The sequence below is a fragment of the Neofelis nebulosa genome, chromosome X (assembly GCF_028018385.1).
Source record: "Neofelis nebulosa isolate mNeoNeb1 chromosome X, mNeoNeb1.pri, whole genome shotgun sequence".
In the NCBI taxonomy this organism is placed as follows: domain Eukaryota; kingdom Metazoa; phylum Chordata; class Mammalia; order Carnivora; family Felidae; genus Neofelis; species Neofelis nebulosa.
The window spans coordinates 33,827,674-33,848,407 of NC_080800.1; the positions used below are offsets into that span (position 1 = coordinate 33,827,674).

A 20,734-nucleotide genomic window follows, 5' to 3' on the forward strand; every position below is an offset into this window, starting at 1 on the left:
GCTAGACATGAATTGCTAAGGACATAAGGAAAGGGGGGGGGGGTGCCTCCATTGAGGGTTTCCTTTGTACCCCTTCCACCAGGCAGGTGTTCCTCAAATGTTATACAATTATTTACAGAACCTCTGAGAGGGGCACCATATCATCAGTGCAAGAATTGGCCCGACTGAATGTACTTGGTCTCCATTCCTAGATTGAGTGTGGTTGTCACAAGCAGTCCATTTGTTTTTGTTTTTTTTTTCTGGGCCTGAAGATGAGTCTAAGAGTTTAGTGGGCTGGAGAAGGAAGACAAACTCTCAATATCCTAAGAACAGCTACCGATCATTGGCTCACTGGGACATTAGAACAGGAGCTCTCCTTGGGAAGAAATAAGAGGGGTAATTTTCCAAACTGCCAAAGGCTGGGTAGCCTACATGTGAGTGTGTTCATTTCTGCTTTGTCTCTGCCACCCACCTGCTTTGGCTGCCAATTTATTCTCCTAAACTCCTGCTCAGATAGGAATCCGACTTCTTTGTTTGCTTTTAAATCCATAGATTTTATTTCTCATAGCAGTATTAGGTTTACAGAAAAATCGAGCAAAAAGTACAGAGAGTTCCCATATACAACTACACCGTCCCCAACAAGTTTCTCCTATAATGAACATCTTGGTGTAGTACATTTATTGCAATTGATGAATCAATACTGGTACATCATTATTAACTCAAGTCCGTAGTTTATATTAGGGTTCATTCTTGGTGTTTTACAGTTTTGTGGGTTTTGACAAATGCATAATATCCTGCATCCACGATTACATCATCATGCAGAATAATTTCAGTGCCATAAAAATCTGTGCTCTAACCTGTGGCAACCACTGATCTTTTTACTGTCTACTTGACTGTAGTGTCTTTCCTTTGCCTTCTCTTAGAATGTCATTAGTTGAAATCATATGGTATGTACCCTTTCTGACTTGCTTGTTTCACTTATCAATGCGCATTTAAGGTTTCTCCATGTCTTTTTGTGGTCTGATAGTTCATTTGTTTGTATTTTTTTAAATTTCATTAAGAGCACTTAACATGAGATTTTACTGTCAACACATTTTTAAGTGTATGATACAGTATCTTTGTTTTTAAATAAAGAGAAAAGGATGGAAAACTCTAGGAAACAGTAACATTTTTTAAATCCCCTGGAGATGATGGGAAGTCTGCATTTATTTTGCTAGTTTTCTTGGTTTTCTTCAACTGTTCCTATTTACTTGTCTTGCCATGTTTAGTGCAAAATTAGTAGCAATACCTAAATGTTTAACATGCCTACTTCTAACCTTCTGTATGGAATATGTACCCCAAGCCAAAGCTTTGTGCCACCCTGTACTTGCTGCAAACTTTAATGTCTTTTTCATTAAATTCACTTTCCTAATATCTCTAATGTGTTCTGTTACAAGTTATTCCTGAGTACTTGAAGATGGATTGTATATCCCTGAGGACTGATTATATGTCACCTATATTCCTCCTGTTTTTATACTTATTTGTCTTTGGAGAAAAGCACATTTGTTGAATTGACACACACAGATGGAATGAGTGTCTGCTTTTTGTTTCTAAGGCTAGGATGATGTTGAAAAACTCTTCTTGGTGCTCAGCTATTGAATTCGACCATCACCGTGGCTTTTGCTCACTTACCTTTCTGTAAATCTGAACCCTGACACCATCGCTCCCTTTGCGCTAAATAAATCGTAGGTGATGACAAGGGAAGGGATCAGAAGTGACCTTGGTTGTGCACCTATTATGTATCAGGTGGTTTCCAAACTGCTTTGTGCTTTGCTACTTTGCTCTCTGGTTTTACGCTGCATTTGGCCAACTGGAGCCAATAGTGGTAGATTAGAGGACAAGAGGACAGAAACAGAAAGTTCAGCGTGTTTATTCCCCCTTGCTAGGCTGAAGGCTGTTAGAGACTGTTCTTCTGTCACAGCTCCTCTTAGGTGATCTGTCCTAAAACTATACATACAGTTCTCTCTGGGCTCCACTTGTCACTCCCTCCCCTTGCCCTGTAGGCCTAGGGTGGTAAATATCCTTTGATGCTGTTAGCTTTGAAGTGCTTCAGTACCCCTTACTGAGTTCCTTTACCATGCCCACACCGTTATAATCCTTTCATTATGTCCTCTCCAATTCCCGTTTGAGTCTGTTGTCTGTTTCCCAACAGGACTTTGACTAAAAAGTATGTCATTGATTGTAAGACACTCCCCACCTCAGAGATGTTAAAATGTGAAAAGAAAATGTGTGTCTTAGAATCAGTGAACTATGCTAGTCGGGATGTATTCCTGGTGAATGAACAAATCATTGAATAATGAGCATTCATAGTGCCCCTCATCTCAAAGACAGAGAAAGTGTAGTGGTATGACAGATTGTGTTGTTCAGGCTAAACTTCAAAAATAAGAGTCAACACTGATTCTTCCTAAGTACTTAGGTGCTCTTTTTCAGTCTTGAGATGGGTAGTCAGCGAGAAGGTCATGGCCTTGCCCAAAACTCCTAGTTGTTACACCAGGGCTAAAACATTAAAATACTATTTAGTCATTCCATTTCTCATGAAATGAGATAACTCCAAAGCAAATGCTACCAATGTGGGTACAAATTTGCTTTTTGTGAAGCTGTACTTTGTTATTGTTGTTTGTGATTCTACACGAACTGAGTTCACAGCTTTCTGAAAGAAGAGGATGGCCCACAAGTTGGCTCACATTCACTGACTGCTCTGTGTAACAACTGGCATATATTCTGGCCAAGCCTATTTTTTAATTTTTTTTTAATGTTTGTTTATTTTTGAGAGGGAGATAGCGTGAGCAGGGGAGGGCCAGGGACAGAGGGAGACACAGAATCTGAAGCAGGCTCCAGGCTCTGAGCTGTCAGCACAGAGCCCGACGGGGGGCTCAAACTCACAAACTGGGAGACCGTGACCTGAGCCGAAGACACTTAATCAAATGTGCCACCCAGGCACCCCTGGCCAAGCCTATTTTTAATAGACGTTGGCCTTATTTACAGCCTAAGACATTACTTAGTCTAGGTTGCCTGTCTAGAACTTACCAGTCCGTTAGCAAAACTACTCATTGGAACTGCACAGGCTGTCTTATCACAGAAAACTAGCAATGTCTGAGTCTAGTCTGGCAAGTGTAAGAACTACTGTGGGTCTCTACAAGGCGCACAGCTACCAGGAACACTAACACTCTCCATGAGTCCCGTCAGCGTTGAGAAAAGGGCCGAATTTTTGGTATGCTTCCACTCTTTTCTACTCATGCTTCTGTCACCATTCCAGAGCAATCAGTGCACTTTTGTTTAAGGAAGTGGTCTGCAGACCACTGGGTGTCCTAAAACATTTTTGCGGGGGGTCAGCAAAGTCAAAGCTATTTTCCTTACTTGCCTTTTTCAATGTGTTGACATGGGTACCAATGGTCCAGAAGCAATGGTGAGTAAAACTGCACGGACTTTAGCATGAATCAAGCCAGTGTGTTTCTTTGCCTTTATGCGTTCGTAGTAAATAAATAAAATACCACTTTGAAGAAAGTTCTTCATGAAGCCGTAAACATTACTAATGTTATTAAATCTGGACCTTGAATACATGTGTCTTTAAATTTGTGTGCATGCCAAAGTACAAGGGTTGTCTCAGGGTAAATAAAGCATTTGTGCATTTGAGTTGCAAATTGAACTGGCAATATATATATATATATATATATATATATATATATATATATATATATTTTTTTTTTTTTTTTTTTTTTTACCATTTTTATTTTAAAGAATGAATGACAGATAAACCATAGTTATTCAGTGTTGAGGACTGGGTGGACATTTTCTCAAAAATGAACAGTTTCTCATTTTAAGAAAAAACTGACATATATTTAGTGACAAATATAAAATGTGAGCTTTGAAGTGAAAATTTGAATCTTGAAAAACTTGTATATACCTTTGTGTGACAGCTTTCCAATGATTAGAGACTTTTCTGATAAGATTGTTGATGGCCTTAACTAATGTGATTTTTTTGTTTATATTGTCGAACAAATTTTATCGACCTTTGGAAGATTTGCCTGATTCAGTGAACCAGTATTTTCTAAATGACTAGGATTAAATGAAATAGTGAAGTACAAGTTAGAAAATCATGCCTGGGTCAAAGATCCATTCAAAGCGCAGGACAGACCAATGGATTTTAATACGGTAGAGTATGAAAACTTTTTCATATTGACATTAATCTTTAAGGAACTAGTAACTGCTGGGTTTTGGTGAAGGGCCAAAGAAAAATATCCAGTTATCTAAATAGGCTGTTAAAATACTCCTCTCTTTTTCAAATATATATCTCTGTGAAGCCAGATTTTCTTTACATGCTTCGATCAAAACAATATATTGATACTACAACATATTGAATGGAAAGTACGTATGAGAATCTAGCTGTCTGCTTTTATGGCAAACCAAATTTGAAGAGACTTGTAATAATGTAAAATAATACCAGTTATCTCACTTTTTTTGTCTCAAGAAGCATATTTAATTTTTCTAAAAAATGTATCTATGTTAACCTGAGGTTATTGTTTCCTAAATGAATCAAAATATAGATTTTTAAAAAATTGTTTTAACCTCTTATTAAGTTACGCTTGATATATAATGCCAAAAATGCTACAATTTTTATACTCAATTTTTTTGTTATAATTGACATTATTTGCTTCAAGTGTATAACACAATGATTCAATATTTGCATATATTGTAAAATGATCACCATGATATGTCTGTTTAACACCTGTCACCATATATGGTTAGAAAAATTTTTTCTTGTGATGAGAATTTATAAGATTTACTCTCTTAGCAACTTTCAAATATACAATACAGTATTATTAACTATAATTGTCATGGTGTGCAGTAATCTGAATGACTTACTTATTTTATATCTAGAAGTTTCTATCTTTTGATCCCTTTCACCTACCCTCAAACCCCTACCTCCTGCAACCACCAGTATGTCATATGTATCTATGAATTTGGCTTTTATGTATGCTTCCTTGCCATTTTAGATTACTAATATAATGGCCCTGTATGGTATTTATCTTTCTCTGATTTATTTCATTTAGGAGAGTGTCCTCAAGATCCATGCATGTTGTAGCTGCAAATGGGAAAACTGTATTTCTTGTAGCTGAATAATATTCCAGTGTGTGTGTACACATTTTCCTTATCCACTCACCCATTGATGGACATTTAGGTTGTTTCCGTATCTTAGCTATTGGAAATAATGCTGCAGTGAATGTGGGGATGCTTATATCTTCTTGGGATAGTGATTTTGTTTTCTTTGGGTAAGTATCCAGAAGTAGATATGGTAGTTCTGTTTTTAATTTTATGAGGAACCTCCATGCTGTTATCCATACCCACCAAAAATGCATGAGGTTTCCTTTTTTTCTACATCCTTGTTAATACTTGTTATTTCTTGTCTTTCTGATTCTAGCCATTTTGACAGATGTGAGGTGAGATCTCATTGTGATTTTGATTTGCATTTCCCTGATGAGTAATGCTGAGCATCTTTCCATATACCTGTTGGCCATCTGTAAGTCTTATTTAGGAAAAGGTCTATTCAGGTCTTCCACTCATTTTTTAACTGGATTGTTGGTATTTTGTTTTTGTTTTCTGTTTTTGTTTTGTTTTTTGTGTTTTTATTTTTCTGTTGAGTTGTATAGGTTCTTTATTTTTTTTTTTTTTTTAATTTTTTTTTCAACGTTTTTTATTTATTTTTGGGACAGAGAGAGACAGAGCATGAACGGGGGAGGGGCAGAGAGAGAGGGAGACACAGAATTGGAAACAGGCTCCAGGCTCCAAGCCATCAGCCCAGAGCCTGACGCGGGGCTCGAACTCACGGACCGCGAGATCGTGACCTGGCTGAAGTCGGACGCTTAACCGACTGCGCCACCCAGGCGCCCCTAGGTTCTTTATATTTTTTGGATACTAACTCCTTTTGGGTTACATGATTTTGCAAATATTTTCTCACATTCAATAGGTTGCCTTTTCATTTTAAAAGGGATTTCCTTTGGTGTGTAAAAGCCTCTTACCTTGATGTAGTCCCACTTACTTATTTTTGCTTTTGTTACTGTTGCTTTTGGAATCAGATCCAAAGAGTCCTATCCAAGACTAATGTCAAGGAGGTTACTGCCTATGTTTTCATCTAGGAGTGTTATGGTTTTAGGTGTTTCCTTCAAGTCTTTAATCCATTTTAAGTTTTTTTTTTTTTTTTTATGTATGGCATAAGGTAGTAGTCCAGTCTCATTTTCTTGCATGTGACTGTCCAGTTATCCAAACACCATTTATTAAAGAGATTATCCTTTCCCCATTGTATTTTCTTGACTCTTTTGTCATAAATTAATTGACCATATATGCATGGGTTTATATATGGACTGTCTATTCTGTTCCATTGATCTGTGTGCCTGTTTTTATGCTCATGCCATACTGTTTTTATTATTATCACTTTGTAATATAATTTGAAATCAAGGTAGCATGATGCTTCCAGCTTTGTTCTTTCTCAAGATTGCTTTGGCTATTCAGGGTCTTTTGTGATTCCACACAAATTTTAGGATTGTTTGTTCTATTTCTGTGAAAAATGCCACTGGAATTTGGATAAGGATTAGATTGAATTCATAGCTTTCTGTGAGTAGTATGGGCATTTTAACAATATTAATTCTTCCAATTTATAAGTATGGGATATCCATTTATTTGTGTCTTCTTGACTTTCTTTCATCATTGTGTTATAGTTTTCAGTTGACAGATCTTTCACTTCCTTGGTTAAATGTATTCCTAAGTATTTTATTCTTTTTTTTAAAGGTATATTATTGTTTTTGATACTTATAAATGAGATTTTCTTCCTTCTCAGTTTTAATTTATAACACAGTAAATATGCGTAGATATCACCCAAATAAACAGAAATGCTTTGGAGCATTACCAAGGTTTGAGAACTGCTAGCTTAAGGGAATGCTTACCATACAAGCTGGCCTCATTTTTGTTCTTGCAGACAGTTAAATTACTAGTTCATCATCCTGATCTCATGGAAGTTTGATTTTAGGATTTGTTGAGCAGGTCTATTTTGGTTTATCTTAGTCCAGAGACTTAGTCTTTACTTCTGGGTTTTCCATGGAAGCCTAAGCTGTTCAGTGAGCCCCTTTGACTTGACTTGATCTCAGGCACTGATCAGCTCCCGAGATATCTGTTCAGCTCTTTTACCTTCAACTTTTGTTTTCCCACCTGGACCCTTTGGAACTTTGTTCTGTACAACTCAGGGGTCAGTTAAAAATTTGAGATAATTTTATCTCCAGATTCAGAGCCTCCTTCACTGTGGCTTTCTCCTCTCTCGTGTTTCCTCAATTTCCAGCCTCTCTAGCAATCCTATCTCTGTCCTCCAAATTCTCAACTTAGTAAGACTATATAGCCTTCTGCTTGAGCTCCGTGTTCAGTTCATCAAGCAAATGGAAGAGGCTTCAGAGGAAATGCCAGTGAAATTTGGAGCTCATTCAATGTGTTTCCTTCTTTCAGGGTCATATCTTCTCCAGTTTTTACCTGCTTTTGGTTGAGTTGCAGTGAATTCAAACAACCTTTTTTTTCTATGTTTTTCCGGAGTTATAGTTATATGAGCTACACTCCTGTTAATGGACGTGGAATTCCTGTCTCTTCCCATCTTTGAACCAAGATCCTCCTCCTCAACCATGTCCTCCTCTGTGGGGAGAAAACTGAGTCAGTAGCAGGTCGTTGAGAATATGTTCTCCTCCACCTATGCGGTGTTGCATAAACTTTTCTTTCCCCACAATCCGCACAGTGAGTCTAATTTAACATCCTCTTATCTGGGTGGTTCCGATGTTGGGCCAAGGACCATCGTGAGACACTCATTTTCTCATAGTCTACCCCTTCAGTCTTGGTGGATGGTCATATATCCAATATCTTGAACTCACCCTTGCATTTTGTGATCAATTCACATCATGACATATGCTGTTTTAAAGCATACTTTCTGGTTTGGGACCATTTTATGTCATTGTAGACTTATGGTTCTAGTTGACATTAATCACGATCACATTTTTGGTGCTCAAGTTGTCAGCACTCAGGCTTTAACCTACATCCCCATCAAGGTAGAGTTTTTCTAATACCCTATGATGCTTTCTTTGTGCTCCTTTTCAATTTATTTCCTGACAGATGAAACCACTTTTGTGTTGGTTTCTGTCACTACAGAAAGTTTTGCCTGTTAAAAAATTTCACGCAAAGGGAATCGTACAGTATGTACTTTGGCAGTTTTTAAATTTTTTAAATGTTTATTTATTTTTGAGAGAGACAGAGACAGAGTGTGAGTGGGGGAGGGGCAGATAGAGAGGGAAACACAGAATCTGAAGCAGGCTTCAGCCTCCGAGCTGTCAGCACAGAGCCCGATGTGGGGCTTGAACTCACGAACCGTGAGATCATGACCTGAGCCGAAGTCAGACACTTAACTGAAACCACCCAGGCACCTCGTACTTGGGCAGTTTTTAATATTTTGAATATGTCATTCAACTCTCTCCTGGAATATAGAGTTTCTCCTGAAAAATCTGCTGATAGCTTAATGAGGGTTCCTTTGTAGGTTTTATGGTCTTCTTTCACCTGGCTGCCTTTAAAATTCTTTATCATTGACTTTGGTAATTTTATTGTAATATGTCTTAGAGAATGTCTTTTTGCATTGAGATAAAAAGGTGTTTAATTCACTTTGTGGACTTGTAGATCGAGTTCTTTCCCCATATTTGGGAAGTTCTCAGCTGTTATTTCTTTAAATAAGCTCTGTGCTCACTTGTCTCTCTCTTCCTCCAATATACCCATTAATCTTGTGTTTGCTCTTCTAATGTAGGAGTCTGAGAGTACTCATTGAGTTTCTTCACTTAAAAAAAACCTTAATTCTCTCTTCTCTTCTACATGAATCATTTCTAAATCACTGTCTTCCACCTTGCTTAGTCTCTCTTCTGTCTGATCTGCTCTCTTTCCAATGCTTTCTGACGCATTCTCCACCTGATTTATCGAGTCCTTCAGCCCGAGAATTTGCTTCTTTTTCAGAATTTCAATCTCTTTGGTGAAGTAGTCCTTCTATTCATTAATTTAATTCCTGAGTTTACTGAATTGCCTTTTTGAGTTTTCTTGTAGCACATTGAATTTCTTCATAACAGCTAGTTTTAATTGTCTTAAGTTAGATCACAGTAATTCCATGTCTTTGGGTTTGATTGCTAGAGAATTTATATTTTTCTGTTTGCAATGTTATATTACCATGATTTTTCATAGCGTCTGATGAAATGTGCACGTGCTGCCATATGTGCCATGGAAAACACCTTTCTTATTTTTGTGAGGTTTTGTTTACTTTGACCCTATTTTTAAAAATTTATTAAGTATAATTGACAATGTTATATTACAGGGATACAACATGTTGATTTGATAATTCTATACATTACTCAGTGCTCAGCATCTGTCACTATAGTGCTATTACAATATTACTAATTTCCCTATGCAGTACTTTTTATGTCTGTGACTTACTTTATAACTAGAAGTTTACACCTCTTAATTCTCTTCATCTATTTCACCCATCCTCCCTAGTACCTCCCTTCTAGAAATCACCAGTTATTTTCTCTGTATTTAAGAATCTTAGTCTTTTTCATTTATTTGTTCATTTGTTATTTTTGGTTTCCACATGAGTGCTCATACAGTATTTATCATTCCATGTGTAAGTTGTTTAACTTAGCGTAATACCCTCTAGGTCCACGTGTCACATGTGTGTGCATACATGTGTGTATCACATCTTCTTTTTCCATTCATCTATTGACAGGCATTTGGGTTGCTTCCATATCTTGGTTATTATAAATAATGCTGCAGTAAACATAGGGGTGCATACACCTTTTCAATTTACTGTTTTCATTTTCTTTGGGTAAATACTCAGGGGAATTACTGGATTTTATGGTAGTTCTATTTTTAACTTTTTGAGGAACCTCCATACTGTTTTCCACAGTGGTTGCACCATTTTACCTTGTACCCAACAGTACATGAGTGATCCCTTTTCTCCACATCCTTACCCACGCTTGTTATTTCTTGTCTTTTTGATTTTAGCCATTCTGACTGTATGAAGTAATATTTCACTGTGGTTGTGATTTGGATTTGCATTTCCCTGATAGTGATGTTGAGCATCTTTTTATGTGTCTGTTGGTCATCTGTATGTCTTCTTGGGAAAAATATCTGTTCAGGTTCTCTGCCCATTGATTAATCAGATTATTTGTGGATTTTTTGGTGTTGAGTTCTATAAGCTCTTATTGTATTTTGACTATTAACCACTTATCAGATATATAATTTGCAAATACCTTCTCCCATTCACTAGGTTGTCTTTTTGTTTTGGTCTCCTTCATGTGCAAAAGCTTTTTCTTTTGGTGCAGTCCCAATAGTTTATATTTGCTTTTGTTCCCCTTGCCTCTGGAGACCTATCTAGAAAAATGTTGCTAAGGCTGATTGATGTTCAAGAGATTATTGCCTATGTTTATTTTTAGAATTATGGTTTCAGGTCTTTAATTCAATATCTTGGTTATTGTATTGGTTTTTTATTCAATATCTTGGTTTTTTATTCCTGTGTACAGTGTTAAGAAAGTGGTCCATTTTCACTTTTGCATGTAGCTATTCAGTTTTCCCACTAGATAGCTACACTGGATAGTTTTCCTACACTATAGCTACACAGATAGTTATACTATCCAGTTTTCCCACTGGATAGCCATTTATTCAACTCTTTTTCCCTTTGCATATTCTTGCTTCCTTTGTTAAAGATTAATTGACCATATAATTGTGGGTTTATTTCTTGTCTTTCTATCCTGTTCCATTGATCTATGTGTCTGTTTTTGTGCCAGTACTATACCGTTTTGATTAATTCAGCTTTGTATTATATCTTGAAATCTGGGATTGTGATACCTTTCAATCCCTGTTTTGTTTTTTCTTTCTCAAAATTACTTGGCCATCCAAGGTCTTTTGAGGTTCCACACAAATTTTAGGATTGTTTGTTCTAGTTCTGTAAAAAAATGTTATTGGTATTTTGATAGGGAATGCAATGAATCTGTAGATTGCTTTGGTTAGTATGAACAATTTACCAGTATTCTTCCAATCCATGAGCATGGCATGTCTTTCCATTTCTTTGTGTCATCTTCACTTTCTTTCATCAATGTGTTATAGTTCTCAGATTGTAGGTCTTTCCCCTCCTTGGTTAAGTTTATTTCTAGGTGTTTTGTTCTTTTTGGTATAATTGTAAATGGAATTGTTTTCTTAATTTCTCTTCCCGTTACTTTGTTATTAGTGTATAGAAATGCAACAGATGTCTGTTAGTTGTCTATCCTGAAACTTTACTGCATTCATTTATTCTAATGGCTTTTTGGTGGAGTCTTTAGGATTTTTGTATATAGTATCATGTCATTTGCTAATAGCGATGGTTTTACTCCTTCCTACCAATTTGGGTGCCTTTTATTTCTTTTTCTAGTCTGATTGCTTTGGCAAGGATTCCCAGTACTGTGTTGAATAAAAGTGGTGAGAGTGGACATCCTTATCATGTTCCTGATCTTATAGGAAAAGCTGTTTTTTCACCATTGAATATGATGTTAGCTGTGGGATTTTCATCACTGGCCCTTATCATATTGAAGTATGCTACTTCTAAACCTACTTTGTGGAGAGTTTTTATCGTGAGCAGATGTTATATTTTGTCAAATGCTTTTTCTACATCTTTTGAAATAATAACATGGTTTTTATCTTTCCTCTTGTTAATGTGATGTGATATATCACCTTAATTGGGTTTTGAATATTGAACCATCCTTCTATCCCTGGAAAAAATCCCACTTGATGGTGAATGATCCTTTTAATGTATCATTCAATTTGGTTTGCTAATATTTTGTTGAAGATTTTCACATCTATGTTATTAGCCTGTAGTTTTCTTTTTTTTGTAGTATCTTTGTCTGCTTTTGTTATCAGGGTAATGCTGACCTTATAGAATGAGTTTGGAAGTTTTCCTCCTTCTGTTTTTCGGAATAGTTTGAGAAGAATAGGTATTAGCTCTTTTAAAAATACTGTATAGAGGGGCGCCTGGGTGGCGCAGTCGGTTAAGCGTCCGACTTCAGCCAGGTCACGATCTCGCGGTCCGTGAGTTCGAGCCCCGCGTCAGGCTCTGGGCTGACGGCTCAGAGCCTGGAGCCTGTTTCCGATTCTGTGTCTCCCTCTCTCTCTGCCCCTCCCCCGTTCATGCTCTGTCTCTCTCTGTCCCAAAAAAAAAAAAAAAAAAAAAAAAAAAAAAAAAATACTGTATAGAATTCACCTGTGAGCCATTGGGAGTTTTCTGATTATCAATTCAATTTCATTATAGCAATTGGTCTGTTCAAATTTTCTGTTTCTTCTTGAGTCACGTTCTGGAAGATTGTGTTTCTAGGAATTTATCCATTTCTTCTAGGTTGTCCAATTTGTTAGCATATAAGTTTTCATAATGTTCTCTTATAATTCTATTTCTGTGGTATTATTTCTCCTCCTTTATTTCTCACTTTGAGTCCTCTCTTTTTCTGATGAGTTCAGCTAAAAATTTATCAATTTTATTTATCTTTTCAGTAAACCAACTCTTGGTTTCATTGATCTTGTTGGGTATTTTTAGTGTCTATTTTATTCATTTTCCCCTCTAATCTTTATTATTTCCTTTCTTGTACTGGCTTTGTGTGTTCTTTTTCTACTTCCTTTAGGTGTAAGATTAGCTAGGTTTTTTTGCTTGTTTGTTTCTTTGAAATATTGTTTCTTGAGGTAGGCCTGTATCACTATACATGTTCCTCTTAGAAATGCTTTTACTATGTCTTAAAGATTTTGGGGGCGCCTGGGTGGCGCAGTCGGTTAAGCGTCCGACTTCAGCCAGGTCACGATCTCGCGGTCCGTGAGTTCGAGCCCCGCGTCAGGCTCTGGGCTGATGGCTCGGAGCCTGGAGCCTGTTTCCGATTCTGTGTCTCCCTCTCTCTCTGCCCCTCCCCCGTTCATGCTCTGTCTCTCTCTGTCCCAAAAATAAATTAAAAACATTAAAAAAAAAAAAAAGATTTTGGACTGTTATATCTTAATTTTTACTTGTCTCCATGTATTTTTTTATTTTCTCTTTTATTTATTTGTTGAGCCATCATTTATTTAGTAGTATGTTGTTTGTTGGCCTCCATGTATTTGTGCTTTTTCTAGTTTTTTAAGTTGCATTTGATTTCTAGTTTCATATCATTGTGGTCAGAATAAGTGCTTTAGATAATTTCAATATTCTTAAATTTATTTAGACTTCTTTTGTGGCCAAACATGTAATCTATCCTGGAGTATGTTCCATGTGCACCTGAAAATAATGTGTATTCTTCTCTTTTTAGGTAGAATGTTCTATATGTAGCTTTTAAGTCCACCCGGCCTAATGTGTCATTCAGAGACAATTTCCCTGTTGACTTTGTCTGAATGATCTATTCATTGATGTAAAAGTCCCCTACTATTATTGTATTACTTTCAGTTTCTCCCTTTATGTCTATTAATATTTGCTTTATGCATAGAAGTCCTATGTTCAGTATGTAGATATTTACAATTATTGTATCCTTTTATTTGATTGATCCCCTTTTCATCATGTAGTGCCCTTCTTTGTCCTTTATTATAGTCTGTTTTAAAGTCTTTTTTGTGTGATATAAATATCACTTGCCTTTTTCCATCCCTTCACTTTCATCTGTATGTGTCTTTTGGTCTGATGTAACTCTCCTGTAGGCAGCAGCATATAGAGGAGTTTGGTTTCTTTTATTTATTCAGTCACCCTATATATCTTTTGACTGGAGCATTTAATCCATCTATATTTGAAGTAATTATTGGTAAGTGTGTACTTATTGCCATTTTTTAAGTTGCTCCCTGGTTGTTTTTGTAGCTATTTTCTGTTCCTTTCTTCTTTGGCTTTCTTCCCTTGTGATTTGATGGCTTTCTTTAGCACTATGCTTAGATTTTATTTTTTTTGTGTGTATTTTACTATAGGTTTTTGATTTATGGTTACCATTCGGTTCATATGTAACATCCTACATGTATAGTAGTCTTTATTAAGTCGATGGTCACTTAAGTTTGAACACATTTTAAAATAGTAAATTTTTACTTCTCCCTCCATTATTTTTACATATATATGATATATATATCATATATATAATATTTTACAGTTTTTTATTTTGTGTATCCCTGGACTAATATTTATAGATATAATTGATTTTACCATTTTGTGTTTTAACGTCCATATTGCCTATTTATAAGTTATTAATCTATAGTATGTTGGGTGTAGGGTTTTTTTCCCTTTCATCACCATTAAAGATATCATGCTATTCCCTTCTGGCCTGCAAAGTTTCTGCTGAAAAATCATCTAGTACACTTATGTGATTTCTCTTGTATGTAATTGTCTTTTCTCTTGCTACTTTTAAAATTCAATCTTTATCATTATTTTTTGCCATTTTAATTATGATTAAAAGACCAACTTGGATTCATCTTCTTAGGGACTAGAGAGTCCTGGACTGAATGCTTCCTGGACCTGAATGTCTGTTTCCTTCCTCAGATTGGGCAAGTTTTCAGCTATTATTTCTTCAAATAAATTTTCTGACTCCTCTCTCTCTTTTCCTTCTAAGACCCCCTATGATACAAATGTTATGACATTTGATGATGTCAGAGTTCCCTTCACCTACTTTTATTACTCTTTTTTCATTTTCAGCTTGGTTGCTATTATCATCTTCCAGATTGCTGATCCATTTCTTTTCATTCTATCATCTGCTGTTGATTCCCTCTAGTCTATTTTCATTTCATTTATTGACTTCTTCAGCTCTGTTTTTCTATTTCTTTGTTGAAGTTCTCAGCACCTCCACTCTTTTCTCAAGTCCAATGAGTATCTTTATGACCATTACTTTGAATCTGCTATTAGACATACTATCTCTGTTTCACGTAGTTCTTTTACTTTGATTTTGTCTTGTTTTGTTTGGGACATACTCCTATGTCTCCGTGTTTTGTTTAATTCTGTGTTTCTGTGTTTTTGGTCTTAAAATTAGTGATCTTGTGTAAAAGAGGTCCTGTGGTCCCTTCTAGCACAATCCTAGCTGAATGTCAGATTCAGACATTTTAGGGGTGTCCCGTGTCAGCTGTGTGCACCTTCCTGTTGTGGCTGAGCCATGGTTGCCTCCAGGTAAGCTGTCTGCAATAACCTGCTTGGCCTGCTGTGAATGCATTAGGTAGGTTTGCTCCCTGTGCTATTGACTTGTCTGGCTGCAGTCACCACAGCCTCCTTAATAGGCCAGGCCAGTAATCAGCCCAGCTGTCTGCAATTAGCCTTTCTGGCACAGCTGCAGGTGCATCAAGGAGCGGAGCTTATTCCACAAACAGTGAAAAGGTCTGGTTGCTGGAACTGTGAGTGTTCTGGTGTGGCAGCAGGAATCACATTGGAGTGGTGCCAGTCGTGGCCAGAGCTGCCTGCCAAGTGAGGCAGGGCAGGAATCACTTTGGAGGCAGGTATATTGAGTAGAGTGGTTGCCCAGGAGATGGCCAGCGTAGAGCATGCAGTGCTAACAAGATGGATGGAGAGCGTTACAACTGGTTCCCACAGGCATTTGGCTATCTAGCCTGGGGAAGAGCAAGAAAAATGGTGCCCACCAGCACTTTTGTTCCTGGAGGAATCTCTTGCAGATCTCTACTCCTCTGAAACTTGTTCTAAGATTAGTGGATAAATCTCCTTCGTGTACACCCCAGGCACTTATCAAACTGTTGGTTCTGTGCTATGTCTTGGGCTGTTTTTTTAGTATGTTGGCTTTTTAAGGGCAGAAACTTGGTTTCCTATCACTCTTGGACTCTCCCAGAGTTAAGCCCTAACAGTTTTCATAACCAGACATTATGGGCACTAGTCTTCCCAGTACAGGTTCCCAGTGCCGGGGTGCCCAGTGTGGGGTCTTAATTGTCTTGCTCCTCCGCGTTTGTGATGTCCCTCTTGTTTGCAGTTAGTTGTGCCACAGGTTTGGTTCCTAACCACATCTCTACTCCTCTTATCCTTTTTGATATTGTCTAAGACTAACTGTAAAGATCTGCTGTGCCAGTCTTCAGGTGATTTTCAGAGTTAGTTATATACATGTAGTTGATGCCTCAGTGTGCCCATGGGATGAGGTGAGCTCAGGATCCATCTACTCCATCTTATGAACGTCTGTTTACTTTGATTCTAATTGTTCAACTGGTTAGTAGTTAGGAGGCTTCTTTTTCCCTCCAGAAAGTAGTGCTACAGCAAAAGTTTTTGGTTTCTCCTGGGGGAGCTGACTTGCTGCTGAGGTGGTGAGTGCATGTATAAAAAAAGCTGTCGGGAATAAAAGGTGGTGGCAGAGTTGGGGAGGTGGGGGAAGCATGTGTCTAGCTTTTGTGGCTTTGGGTGTGGCCACGGACTAGTAGGGCTATCTTCGAGTGGAGGGTCCCAGAACATGGACTTCCCTCAATAGGGTGATGACCCAATAGGGTGCGGATCCACTTGACCTTGGACTGATACAATGGTCCACTGGGGAAAAACAAAAGGGCAGAATTGGTGCTTCCTCTGGTTTTAGCCTCCTGTTTATGTCATCACAGCTAGTGATTAAGGGCTTAACTCTTTAATTTTTGGCTTGTTGCTTCAATCAGCTATGCTATCACGTTAAAGCACAGTTCTCCCAGCTCACCTGAGCACCTCCTGACAAAAGTAATTACAGTTTTCAGTTTTCCCTTCCTGAAGCACTACTAAGAAGCCCAGCCCTCAAACCCCTGACCACATTGAGCAAGTATGGCTTGTGCTTGAAATACAAAATGAGTTTTAATAAATTTGCTCCAAAATATTTTATTCATATAAGTTTTATATAAAAAAAAAAACAAAATAGAAGTTATGTGTTACACTGAATAACACATTGAAAGCATGTGTATGGTTGTGGTTTCTAATTTCTCTATAAAATCAACCAGCCATGATGGAATAAAGAGAAAGAGTAAATATCATATTCATAATTTTTTGGTACACTTCCAAGTACAAAAAGCATCATGGTAATTCTTAAGTGCAAAGAAAGCTCATATTAAAATAGACTTTAAAAATTACAAATAAAAATCTGTACATCAAGGATACTTTTAAGGCCTTTCCGTGTGCATGGCACTCTGTTGGACGACCAGAGGAACTGCGAAGAGAAGAGCCATGGCATCAGGTGTTGCAGGTCTGGCCCATTTCAGCCTGCAGGGCCATCTCCTCTTTTCTCAAGGGGAAAGTATCAATCAGGTTGAAGAGGGCCACAGGCATCACCAGGGAGACATAGCGCTCCTTGTCCATGCCATGCTTATCCACTAGCACCATACTGAAGGAATAGAGTGGGATTCGCAGCAACAACCTACGGCAGAGAGAAGATTGTCAAACCTGGTTCTCAAGGGTCCCGTTGGACCAGCCAGCGCCCTATAGTGACACGGTATGCAGCAAAAAGGCTTAATACCACGGACTTACCCATCTCAAGACTCTTACTACTCAAAAGATGGTGCTTGGACTGACAGCCATCACATGGGACGTTGTTAGAAATGGAGAACCCCATGCTCCACCCCAACCCTACTGAATTAGAATCTGCATTATTAGCAAGATGCCTAGATGACTGGTATGCACACGTAAGGTTGGGTAGCACTACTTTAAACTGTTTAATGTTTATTTTTGAGAGAGTGTGTGAGGGAGAGGCAGAGAGAGAGGGAGACACAGAATCTGAAACAGGCTACAGGTTCTGAGCTGTCAGTATAGAGCCTGACGTGGGGCTCAAACCCATGACCTGCGAGATCATGGCCTGAGCCACCCAGGCACCTCAGATAGCATTGCCTTATGGTGGTCAGGAAGATACTAGGCCTGCATTGGTGCTCTATGCCAATAGCTGCTACAAGGTATGTCCAACAATGCTAACAGATTTCTTTTGCCTTAAATTGGAGTCATCTGAAATTTACAGACTAGGATTGCATAACCATGTACATACTAGAACTAGGTCAATGGTTAATAGGACTGATTTGACCTTTTAGGAAATGTTTGGCTATGTATGAACACACTTTTTGTTGTCACAGTGGAGTGGTGCTTGTGGCTTCTAGTGAGTAGAGGCCAGGGATGCTGCTTAATATACTATAACCCACAGGAAAGTATCTTCCGACAAAGAATTATCCAGTTCCAACGATCAATAGTACTGAGGTTGAGATACCCTGGACTGGGTGAAGCTGACTGAAATAAGTTTCTAAACACTGTAGTTCTGGCCCATTCTGGCTTATTCAGCAGCCAGCTCAGGACTGCAGTTAGAGGAGATTAAATGTGGTCTATACCCTAGGTATATTAATTTGGTTAACTATACTTTCTTTGTACCTCAAAGTCTGATGTTTTTTTCCTACTCTACCACACTAGAATTTATACTGGGTAAGTTATTTTTATATCATCAGAAACATGTTTAGATGAAAGAAGTCAGAGAAAGCAAACAGGCTGGTAAACTGAGCCCACTGATAAAATTGAGAAGAGACTGGGTGGGCTTATTTTATTTTTTAGTTTAGTTATCTAGAGATTATGTGTCAGGTAGAATACACACTGCTCTCTGTAAAGTGAAATATTTTTCCTCACACAAAAGGATCAAGGGAAAAATTCACTACTCAAAATCCAAACTGATTACGCTTTCTTCTACCTTTTAAGAGGGAGTTTCAGGGAAGATGAGGACAATTTATATTTTATCTCAGTGGGAAGCTAAACTGCTAATCCACTGCTAGCGACTAGAAATAAAAGACATTAAATATCTCCATCAGGTCTCCTGAGGTAGTAAGATGACTGAGAAATGCATTAATGAGTGTTTGTAGACCATGAAGTGAATCAAAATGGAGAGAGAAACTGCTGTGCATCTTCAAAAGAGGAATATTTAGTGTTTTTCTGGGGAGGGGGGAGGGATTACCTATGGCAGAGGGGTCCCAGAAAACAAGAGTAGAAAAGAAAATAGGTTTGGAGGGAGAAAAAGGCCACGCAATGTTGTGGCTGCAACCAGTGGGAAAGCGCAACTAATGAGGAATTGGAACATTCGATGTTATAGTGCTGAGGCTAGGATGGAAATCTCCCATGATGCCACCATCTGCGACCACACACATTCCTCGCGTGAGCCTTGTGCCTTGATAGAGCATAAAGGAAAAGAAAAAACTACCATGGGAAGAAATGAGTGTTCAGAGCAGCAGGCTATCAACAGTCACTAGAACGTGTCCCACCATGGCCAAGAGACCACAGAAATCTTGGAGATGGATGTTGGGACACCCCACAGGTTGAGGGGGGTGGTGCCAGCAGGTGTTGGAGTTACATAAATGCCTGTCATCAGATTGGAATGAGCTCTTCCTGAAGAATACTGTAGAAAACTCTTTAGAGTGGGATGTGGGATAATGTGGGATGTTCCAGTTCAAGATGGCAGTGGAAGAAGATTCTGAACCCACCTCTTCCCATGGACACAACAAATTTACAACTTCGTCTGGAACAGTTTCCTCTGGGGGAAAAAAACCCGAAACCAAGCAGTGCAACTAGGCATTTCAGGAAATGAGAACAAAGCCACATCCAAGTGGGTAAGTAAAAGCTGAGACACACTCTCACCAAAAAATTCACACACCTAGCAGTGACCCCAAATCGGGAGGGAACTGAAAACCTGGAACTTCTCCTTGAGGATCAACGTGTTCCCACCCCACTTGGGGAACCCTATCTTTTGAGACCTGCACCTGAGAGAGTCCCCTAAATGTCTAGTTTTGAAAACCAACAGGGCTGAAACCCCTGAGACCTGTAGGTCTGTGGTAAATTGAGAAATGGTTTTTATAGGACTCATGTGCAAACTCACCCCACGGTGCAGCCCAAAAGCAGCCATCTGAAAAGCACCCAGACATCAGGTGGGAGAGGCTCCTTGAGAGAGAGAGCACGCATGCACGCACACATGAGCAGGGGAGGGGCAGAGAGGGGAGAGAGAGAATCCCAAGCAGGCTCTGTGCTGCCAGCACACAGCCCGACACAGGGCTCAATCTGACAAACTGCAAGATCATGACCTGAACCAAGATCAGGAGTCGGACACTTAACCAACTTAGCCACCAGGTGCTCCTCCTTTGATAATTTTTAAGTGTGTGACTGAGGGGCAGGGGCCTGAGGGATACTCTCCAGGGACAGAGGCTGGTGGGTGCCATTTTCACACCATACCTCTGTGTTGCTAAAGCCAGTGGCAGTCATCTCTTTTTCATTTTTGGCCCGTGGGCTGCTACTTCACACTCTTGCCAGCGGGTGCCATCTTTGTGTTATCCTGCCTTCTATAACTGGTGGGCATGGTCACTCTCTCTCCACCTTTCTCTCTCCCTCTGTCCCTCTCCATCCATTTCTTTCTCCCTGGCTTGTACACTCAAGGTCTCTCGCTCCCAATCTGTTCCTGATGCTGTCCCTCCCTCCAGCTCTATCCACCTCTTGCTCCCCAGCTCTCACACACACTGTCTCTGTCAAACCCATCCTCTCTCCATCTGTCCTTTGTGCACTCTCATTTTCCATTTCTCTCTCCCTTTCCCTCTCCTCTGTGTGTGTCCATCTCTTGCTTTGTCTCTCTGGGTGTGTCTGTTTCTCCTTTTCTCCAACCCCTCTCTCTCTTTGCCACCCTTTCTCTATGTGGGTGGGTCTTTCTACCTCTGTATCTCTCTCTCTCTCCCTTTGTGTGTCTCAGTCTTCCTCTGTCCCAGCTTCCCCTTC

The 20,734-nt window shown here is 38.8% G+C and overlaps 1 protein-coding gene across 7 annotated transcripts in view; it reads right to left on the bottom strand.

Moving 5' to 3' along the window:
- Positions 1–16,824: 16,824 nt before the first annotated feature.
- The window catches only part of SRPX (sushi repeat containing protein X-linked), a 112,237-nt gene continuing 108,327 nt past the window's right edge, over positions 16,825–20,734 (bottom strand). For 6 of the 7 annotated variants that reach the window (XM_058713338.1, XM_058713340.1, XM_058713339.1 and 3 more), the window contains one exon: positions 16,825–17,372. In XM_058713338.1, the coding sequence (XP_058569321.1) occupies positions 17,189–17,372 (184 nt within the window). In that variant the 3' untranslated portion in view covers positions 16,825–17,188. The remainder of the gene's footprint in view (positions 17,373–20,734) is intronic. The other variant, XR_009257075.1, reaches the window with a different exon arrangement.